The sequence below is a fragment of the Sinocyclocheilus grahami genome, unplaced genomic scaffold (assembly GCF_001515645.1).
Source record: "Sinocyclocheilus grahami isolate Dianchi unplaced genomic scaffold, SAMN03320097.WGS_v1.1 scaffold13.1, whole genome shotgun sequence".
Classification (NCBI taxonomy): domain Eukaryota; kingdom Metazoa; phylum Chordata; class Actinopteri; order Cypriniformes; family Cyprinidae; genus Sinocyclocheilus; species Sinocyclocheilus grahami.
In genome coordinates this window covers 2038950-2049395 of record NW_015505192.1, presented here as the reverse complement: position 1 = coordinate 2049395, position 10446 = coordinate 2038950, and the positions used below count along the sequence as shown (strand labels likewise).

The following is a 10446-nucleotide window of genomic DNA, read 5'->3' as shown; positions in this document are numbered from 1 at the left end:
TTATTTTTAAATACAAAAAAAATCAATATAAATAAAGAAATAAATCATTACTGTCATTTTGATTTTAAGATTTTTTTTTTTATAACTTGTTTTATTGTATAATTTAGATATTTGTCAGATTTGCAGTATCCTGTTTATTGATTTATGGGCTAAAGCAATAAAAAGCTGGCTCCTGGAAAGCATAGTTTTTTGATGCTGAATCTCATCTCTTCAGAATCTCTGTGACATATAGGGTGGATTTCTTTTGTTCAGACAAAACATTTGAAAACTAGATGAAATTGTAATCCAACCACACCCCCTGGATCTTGTGTTCTGCAGTGAGGGGCTATTGGGAATACAAGCTGGTAGGGGCAGGATCAGCCTGGTAGATGTTGATCAGGTCGGTTAGTTCTAGACGACATTGATCACCAGTTACATCAGTTACAAACCAGCTGCAATGTTTCATAAACCATATGAAGATTATATGACATTGCTATTATGATATGACTTTGATATATATATGTGTTTAACACTTACTAATCGTAAGTATATATATATACTTACGATTACAAATCGTGTATATATATATATATATATATATATATATACACACACACTTTTTGCATGTTGCATTTTTTGCGTACTGTTTTAATCCTATATCATGAAGATCGTGAAGAGTACGAATTGTGTCTTTGGTTATTATTAACTTAAAATGAATTATTTATTGAACATTGGTTTGTTTTATCATTGGGGGTGTTGGGGGGTGTTGGGGGTAACGCATTACAAGTAACGCGAGTTACGTAATCAGATTACTTTTTTCAAGTAACTAGTAAAGTAACGCATTACTTTTTAATTTACAAGAGTTACTTTTTCAAATAAGTAATGCAAGTTACTCCCCCCCCCAATTTATTGATTGACAGCTCTCCTGTCCCCATGTTGAGAGAAGTCAGAAGATGTTACTGTAGTTCTAAAATAAATATGAATATGCATTCATTCATCTCTCACAAAAAAAAAAAACAAATTCAGTATTCCTCAAAATGAATAAAAATAATGCAACTCAGAATATGACGCAAACCTGCAATAATTAAATGTTAAACAACACAAATATCCTTTATGTATTTAATCCCATTCTATTAACCAATGGCTTTGCTTCTGACCTTCGATGATCCAGTTCAACCATACTAATAAGCACAAATTACTCTAGAAAAACATTTGTGTGTCTTTTTTTTATTGCTGAAGTGTGTTGAAATTTCTTCTTCTGCATTCTACTGTACAGACGTTAATGTACTTTCCCTTCAGCCTGAGGCTTATTCATTTCACTTCTGGTATGAAAAGGCTTTTATATTTGCCAAAAATAGAACTTTTTCATTTTAAAAACAAACAAGCAAGCCCTCTCCAGATTTAAAAAGTAACGCAAAAGTAACGTAACACATTACTTTCCATAAAAAGTAACTAAGTAACGTGATTAGTTACTTTTTTATGGAGTAACGTAATATTGTAATGCATTACTTTTAAAAGTAACTTTCCCCAACACTGTTTAGTAATAAATGTTCTTTTATATGTATCTGTAACAGAATATATTAATGGCCATGTCCACCTGGAAGAATATGAGTCAGATGGCAAGCTGTTCCTTACTGAGGCTTTCAATGTGATTATGGAGGAGATACTTCACAAAGGAACTGACTTGAAGGAGAAGGTCAAGTCTTTTAAGAATTTATCATCTCATTTAACAGCTGGGTCTTCCTATCCTATCATGTATCTCATGAGATCAGCTGCATATCTTTGTATTCACAGGTGTGTGAGTGGAAAGATCCAGATCAACTGAGAGCTCTTCTGGACCTTGATCTCAGAGAACATGGAGAATCTCACGAGCAGCTACTGCAGAGGGTCCGAGATGTGGCGAGATACAGCGTTAAAACCTGTATGTTGGATGTGTTTGGATCACATCCCACTAATTATTCATATTAGTGGTTGTCCTATATGGTAGGGGTGGGGTCAGCCTGGTAGATGTAACAGTGTTTTATTCTGAAATGATTAAATTAGTTCCTCCTAAATCTTGAATATGTGGTTACATCCTGGTCCAGAGCCTTTTCTCATTCACAGGTCATCCTCGGTTCTTCAATCAGCTGTTTGCTGGCGTGGACTACCATGCATTGACAGGACGGCTCCTCACTGAAACGCTCAACACCAGCCAGTACGTGTGGATGCACTTTCATGTATATATTTTCAGGTGTTCATGTTAAAGTGTTACAGTGAATGTGCCATCCTAGATCCTCAGATGTGGGTTGTAAGATGGTCTGTATGGCGTTTCATTAACTGAAGGGTTCATAAGTGTTAAACTTGGAGTAAATTGTAAACTGTTACACTGTTTCTGAAGTGTCCCATTAAATCCTGTTGTCATAGTAATAAGTAACTTATCAGAGCACTTGAAATTATCAGATGACACTGTTTGATAACAGCATGGAGCCACAGTTTTCATCTAAAAACTGTGATTTGATTAGAGATTGATTAAATTAGGATCTGGAATTTTTAGATAATGCAAACAGTGTTGTTATCATTAACTAAAACTAAGATATTTTTTTTATTTGAAAAATTACATGCACTTTATAAATTTGAAAAAAAAAATTTTTATAAAACAACCAAAGCACACAACAAAATTGTTAAAACTGAAAACAGAAAATAAAAACTACTTCAAAATCTTAAAGGAATAGTACACCCCAAAATTAAATTTTTCTAAAAATGTACTCACCCTTAGGCCATCCAAGATGTAGATTAATTTGTTTCTTCATGGCAAAATATTTGGAGTAATTTAGCATTACATCACTTACTCCCCAATGGATCCTCTGAAGTGAATGGGTGCCGTCAGAATGAGAGTCCAAACAGCTGATAAAAACATCCCAATAATCCACACCGCTCCAGTCCATCAGTTAACATCTTGTGAAGTGAAAAGCTGCGTGTTTGTACGAAACAAATCCATCAAGATATTTTAACTTCAACCCATCGCTTCTGACCAAAGTCCATAATCCATAATAACGCTTTGTCCATTGAAAAAGTCAATCTCCTGTTGTCCTCTTACATAAAAAAATCCACCGACACATAACAGTTTAAGACTGGTTTTGCATGTAACCTGTGCTTGATCTGTGCATATTTCTCTTCTGATTCAGACAAGACAACTCTTTCACTGGAGGAAGCAATATTGTGGATAGACTACTTTAGATATTATGGATAGGCTATTTTAGCCAGAAGCAGTTAAAAATGTCATAACAAACATGGAGCTTTTCACTACACAAGATGTTAATTGATGAATTGGAGTGGTGTGGATTATTTTTATGTTTTTATCAGCTGTTTGGACTCTCATTCTGACGGCACCCATTCACTGCAGATGATCCATTGGTGAACAAGTGATGTACTGCTAAATTTCTCCAAACTATTATAATAGCATATTGATGATACTAAAATAACACTGATACAAATACATACACATATCATGCTCAAAGTACTCAGTGTGAAGTTGTTTCAGATACACCTATGAAGTGGCTCCGGTGTTTGTCCTGATGGAGGAGGAAGTGCTCCGTCAGCTTCGCTCTCTGGTTGGCTGGTCAGAAGGAGATGGGATATTTTGTCCCGGGGGTTCAGTGTCCAACATGTACGCCATGAACATCGCACGGTACTGGGCCTTCCCTCAAGTGAAGACACAAGGCTTGTGGGCCACTGTCCCATTAAATCCTGTTGTCATAGTAATAAGTAACTTATCAGAGCACTTGAAATTATCAGATGACACTGTTTGATAACAGCATGGAGCCACAGTTTTCATCTAAAAACTGTGATTTGATTAGAGATTGATTAAATTAGGATCTGGAATTTTTAGATAATGCAAACAGTGTTGTTATCATTAACTAAAACTAAGATATTTTTTTTATTTGAAAAATTACATGCACTTTATAAATTTGAAAAAAAAAATTTTTATAAAACAACCAAAGCACACAACAAAATTGTTAAAACTGAAAACAGAAAATAAAAACTACTTCAAAATCTTAAAGGAATAGTACACCCCAAAATTAAATTTTTCTAAAAATGTACTCACCCTTAGGCCATCCAAGATGTAGATTAATTTGTTTCTTCATGGCAAAATATTTGGAGTAATTTAGCATTACATCACTTACTCCCCAATGGATCCTCTGAAGTGAATGGGTGCCGTCAGAATGAGAGTCCAAACAGCTGATAAAAACATCCCAATAATCCACACCGCTCCAGTCCATCAGTTAACATCTTGTGAAGTGAAAAGCTGCGTGTTTGTACGAAACAAATCCATCAAGATATTTTAACTTCAACCCATCGCTTCTGACCAAAGTCCATAATCCATAATAACGCTTTGTCCATTGAAAAAGTCAATCTCCTGTTGTCCTCTTACATAAAAAAATCCACCGACACATAACAGTTTAAGACTGGTTTTGCATGTAACCTGTGCTTGATCTGTGCATATTTCTCTTCTGATTCAGACAAGACAACTCTTTCACTGGAGGAAGCAATATTATGGATAGACTACTTTAGATATTATGGATAGGCTATTTTAGCCAGAAGCAGTTAAAAATGTCATAACAAACACGGAGCTTTTCACTACACAAGATGTTAATTGATGAATTGGAGTGGTGTGGATTATTTTGGTTTTTATCAGCTGTTTGGACTCTCATTCTGACGGCACCCATTCACTGCAGATGATCCATTGGTGAACAAGTGATGTACTGCTAAATTTCTCCAAACTATTATAATAGCATATTGATGATACTAAAATAACACTGATACAAATACATACACATATCATGCTCAAAGTACTCAGTGTGAAGTTGTTTCAGATACACCTATGAAGTGGCTCCGGTGTTTGTCCTGATGGAGGAGGAAGTGCTCCGTCAGCTTCGCTCTCTGGTTGGCTGGTCAGAAGGAGATGGGATATTTTGTCCCGGGGGTTCAGTGTCCAACATGTACGCCATGAACATCGCACGGTACTGGGCCTTCCCTCAAGTGAAGACACAAGGCTTGTGGGCCACACCACGCATGGCTATATTTACATCACAACAGGTAAAAAGTCAGAAGTTACTTGTTCTTAGATCTTAGATATAAAAGGGTATATAATGCAGTATTATCGAAATTGTACCATTAAATTTTATGTCTTTTTTTTTCTTTTAGAGTCATTACTCAATGAAAAAAGCTGCTACTTTTCTTGGTATCGGAACAGACAATGTTTTCATTGTACAAGTGGATGAGAGGTACCTGATCTTATCTCTAACACATTTTGGAAAACCAGAGGTTCACTTTAAATTGTTTAAAATGTTTCTTTGTTCCTCTACAGCGGCAGCATGATACCAGAGGACCTGGAGGCAAAAATTGTGCAAGCAAAATCAAAAGTAAATATTTTAATTATATCAGTAAGGTGATTAAAAAAAGGTAATATTATTATAATTTAATTATAATATATTATAAAAAGTAATTTATTCCTGTGATGCAAAGCTGAATTTTCAGCATAATTACTCCAGTCTTCAGTGTCACATGATCCTTCAGAAATCATTCATGTTGAAAACAGTTGTGCCGCTTAATATTTTTGTGGAAACGTGTGATAAGTATTTCAGGATTCTTTGATGAATGGAAAGTAAAATTGTAAAACATGATACATTTCAATTTTCACTTTTCGACTCATTTGAACCCAAATTTTTGAATGTTAGCGTTTATCATTTTATAATGAATATGGTCAATTTGAAGCAGTTTGTATAAGTGAGAACATCAATTAAAATTCTGTTATGATTTATCTCATTCCAAATCCATTTTCATTTCTTCCTTCTATGGAACACTAAAGGAAGTGTTTTGTAGAATGCAGACAATGACCAGAAAGTGTTCTAAAGACATCTGATTGCTTTTTTGAGATAGAACCCAACATAGTCTGCTTTCATGTATGGAAAAGAGCAGCGTGAACATTATGCAACACTTCTCCTTTTGTGTTATATGGAAATAAAAGGACATACAGGTTTGAAAAGACATTAGGGTGATAAACCAATACTTTTTTATTTTTTTTTGCATGAAATATCCAAGGGTCAAAAGTTAATGGTGTTTGACTAATGTGTCTCCTTCAGGATGCTGTCCCATTTTTCGTTAATGCCACAGCGGGTACCACAGTGCAGGGCGCCTTTGATCCTCTGAACCACATAGCTGACATAAGTGAAAGAAACGGCATGTGGATGCACATTGATGTAAGTGCAGCACGTTTACCTTATGTAACATCATTGTGCAACATGTCTATATGCATGTGGCCCCCACTTTCAGTGTATCCAGTTGTTTGCAGAATTTCACCCGTTCCTAACTGTTACAATCTGAATCTCTCTCCTTTACAGGCCGCTTGGGGAGGAAGCGTGCTGTTTTCCAAAAAACACAAGCATCTGGTTGCAGGAATAGAAAGGTTTGAACTCTTGTGTACTGTGGGCTTACAGAATGAGCCCTGAATTTAATGTGCTTTGGGTAGAGAAGTAGCCCATCTTTGACTATATCATTTAATGATTCTTTTTTTTTACACTCAGAGCAAACTCTGTGACTTGGAACCCTCACAAAATGCTTCTAGCGGGATTGCAGTGCTCTGTGATTTTGTTTAGAGATACCACGGTAGGAATGCTTATGGAATGTAGCAATCCATCTATCTTTTCTTTTACCTCTAAACCCGTGCAAGTCTATTCATGCAGTGTTTTGCTCATTAGTCAAATGAATGTGTTATATTGACTTGTCCACAAGTGCACTTGACTGTTCCTAATTTGATTTTCCTCATCTCAATATGTAGAATCTGCTAATGCACTGTCACAGTGCCAACGCAACCTACTTATTCCAGCAAGACAAGTTCTACGATACAAGTCTAGACACGGGAGACAAATCTATCCAGTGTGGCCGCAAGGTGGATTGTTTGAAGCTCTGGTTAATGTGGAAAGCAATAGGAACACATGGGCTTTCAGAGCGAGTGGATAAGACCTTTGCCCTCGCAAGGTATTTGATGCATCTGTTAGATGATGTTGTTTATTAAAATACTATCAATCTTTTTAATGTTGCATTTTCTTAAACACTATTGACTTATATCATTAAACGCATTGCAATATATTATTAATGTATACAGTATTGTTAAAAATGTAGGGATTGGTGAGATTTTTTAAATGTTTTTGAAAGAAAAAAAAGATTAAAAAATATATAATATGTGAAATATTATTACAATTTAAAATAACTGTTTTCTATTTGAATATATTTTAAAATGCAATTTATTCCTGTGATGCAAAGCTGAATTTTCAGCATCATTACTCTAGTCTTCAATGTCACATGATCCTTCAGAAATCATTCTAATATGCTGATTTTGTTGAACACAGTTGTGCTGCTTAGAATTTTTGTGGCATCTGTGATCCACTTTTCCAGGATTTTTGATGAATAGAAAAAAGAAAATGAGCATTCATTTGAAATATTAATCTTTTGTAACATTACAGTTTCTTTTCATTTCTAACAAGTGTTTACCAATACTTAAAGTACTTTTTCTAAACTCTTAACACAGCAACACACCTACATCACACAATTAGCCAAATAGTTAATTTTCTGGCCAAAACCGCATTTAGTTAAATAAATACAAACTCTACATTTCAAAATGCTGAATATGTTTTTCTACATATACTAACTCTATCAAAACACAGCAAACCCGATTCAAAATCGAGTCATTCGGTCAAAACATTAGCACTAGTTTCTATCCAACAGAAACATATAGTCAATCATAACACAGTGACTGTCAAAATACTAACAGTTGATGGCTTTACAAAAACTGCATTACTTGTCATGTTTCAGTTCTTCCTGCATATAATGACAATATAAAAATCCATAGTTTTTTTTGTAATTTAGCCTTCAGTTTATCTTCAACTGAAACCCATTTTACATTTGTAAATGTTGAATGTGTTCATTCTTGGCAGCATACTATCTAAAACTGAATGAGTCATTACTTTATAGACTGTACAATAGAAAAAAAATAGGGTCCCCTATGCAGAAACTCAATTGGAACCTTGATTGAAATTGCTTTCCAGTGGGTGGGGGTTGGATGTGGATGGTGCCCCCATGGTAGCTGATGCCAGTGATCAACAAAAATTCCAGCATACATGGCCTTTGCTTACTATGCAAGCTTGTTTCCGTCACAGAATAAAAAAAGTAAAAACAGTAACTATGACCTTTATATCTCATAATTCGGACTTCTATTATTGGAATTGCACGTTTACGTCTTGCAATTCAGAATTTATCCGAATTGTGAGATACTGTCAATTCACAATTGCAAGAAAAAAGTTAGAATTCTGAGATAGTCACAATTATCCTTACCCTTTATATTCCAAGGCAGAAATAAGCTTTCATAGGTTCCACATGTGGGGAAAAAACAAACCAATAAACAAACATAAAAATGCACCGTCCAACACACATTCTCACTTCTCTCCTATACCTCTTCTCCCTTTTTTCTGATCCATCTACTTCTCTACCTCCTACAGCTATTCCTCTCCCTCTCCCAGGCATTATTTCTCTCTCTCTCTGTAGTGCTGTGTTGTTCTGCATCCACAAAACCATTTCAAAGAGGTCTTTTTTTACTCTATGTTGTTGATGTAATGGAAAGAGCTTCAACATCAGACTATTCCTCCAACTGAGCCTGGAATCAGCTGTTTCTAAATATTTCAGTGATCTGTTACTTAAAAATGCTTATCAGTCGTTAGAATATTTTATACAGAGAGATTTTTTTCAATACCTTTGAGCTGCTGTTGTTGCAGAGGTAGAAGCTTTATACTATATTTAAGGTTCGGAACATTAGGTCATGCTGTGTTTAAGCATTTGTAAATAAGACTAAAAACATCCATGATTTTGGTTTTGGGTAAGCTTGTATGAAAAGAAGATAAAAGAAACATGGTAATTGACTGCATATTGTGTGAAAACAACATGAATCGTGTTAATGGTATGGTCACAACAGATGGATGTTGTGCTAATTGTGTTTAGAGTTTTGAAAATGTGACTAGAGATTGGACAAAAGGATGTTAGCATTTGAAAAAAACTGTAAATAAAAGATAAAAAACTCACTGACCCCAAACTTTTGAATGTTACTGTATATATTATTTTATTTATTTATGCTTATATATATATATTAATAAATATACATATATATGTGTGTGCATTTTAATAATATATTATTTATGTCTGCACCAGGTATTTAGTTGAAGAAATGGAGAAAAGGGAGAATTTCAAGTTGGTCTGTAAGGTACAGTGTTGCACTGTATGCAAACCTGAAGTAGTGTACTTGTGTTTACGTAAATATAATGCATGTTTATATATTTATATATGGTTTGTGTTTTCTAATAGGGGCATTTTGTGAACGTTTGCTTCTGGTTCATTCCACCCAGTCTGAAAGGGAAGGAGAACAGTCCGGATTACCAGGAAAGGTTATCAAAGGTCAGCATTGTTTAATGTAGAATGACAAATAAAATGCCAGAGAAATTAATTATTGAGCACTGAATTATTGTCATGCTCAATGTATGCCATCAGGTGGCGCCAGTCATCAAAGAGAGAATGATGAAGCGTGGAACAATGATGGTGGGATACCAGCCCATGGATGGACGTGTCAACTTCTTCCGTATGGTTGTTCTTTCTCCTCAGCTGACCACCAAGGACATGGATTTCTTCCTTGATGAGATAGAAAAGCTAGGGAAGGACCTGTAGTTAGTTTGAATGTCAGTGGTCTACCAATAGACAATGTCACATCTTGATATTTTTAATTTGCCATTTTCTAAAGGTTGCTAAAATGTTGACTTGTAAGCGGTACACAATACTGACTTCAATGATTAAGCCAGCAAATAAATGTGTGTGAATGAATCTCATAGATTCTGGCCCATGTAGGTATTGAATTCATTTGGAAAACCCAATTTAGATCTTAGGGCTTTTACTAATTTTACTAATTTACTAATCATCTGTATTAAATAAGGGCGGCATCCAAAATGTGCACTGCAGGGGCCTCCAGGACCAGGATTGAGAAGCACTGTGAAACTGAAACTGAATGTGCAAAATGATTTAAAGGCAGAACGCGTTTCTGAAAGTGGAAAAAAAGTGAAAGTGACGTGACATGTGGTCTAGTATGGTGACCCATACTCAGAATTAGTGCTCTGCATTTAGCCCATCCAAAGTGCACACACACAGCAGTGAACACACACGTGGAGCAGTGGGCAGCCATTTTTTGTTGCGGCACCTTGCTCAAGGACACCTCAGTCGTGGTATTGAAGGTGGAAGAGAGCGCTGTACATTCACTCCCCCCCACCTACAATTCCTGCCAGTATGAGACTTGGGTTACAAGTCTGACTCTCTAACCATTAGGCCACTACTTCCCCACTGGTTGGCTAAAGTGTGGCTTCTCTCTCTCTCTCTCTCTCTCTCTCTCTCTTCTCT

The 10446-nt window shown here is 35.6% G+C and overlaps 1 protein-coding gene across 1 annotated transcript; it reads left to right on the top strand.

Annotated features, from left to right (window-relative positions):
• The first annotated feature begins 640 nt into the window (after positions 1–640).
• On the top strand, positions 641–10095 carry LOC107599458 (cysteine sulfinic acid decarboxylase-like). Its single transcript, XM_016291053.1, has 15 exons — positions 641–656; positions 1554–1675; positions 1774–1900; positions 2083–2173; positions 3500–3678; positions 5012–5055; positions 5164–5243; positions 5327–5381; positions 6102–6218; positions 6360–6424; positions 6543–6624; positions 6797–6996; positions 9217–9268; positions 9370–9459; positions 9553–10095. The coding sequence occupies exons 1-15, from the start codon at positions 641–643 to the stop codon at positions 9724–9726; spliced, it is 1494 nt and encodes a 497-aa protein (XP_016146539.1). The 3' UTR covers positions 9727–10095.
• Positions 10096–10446: the final 351 nt, after the last annotated feature.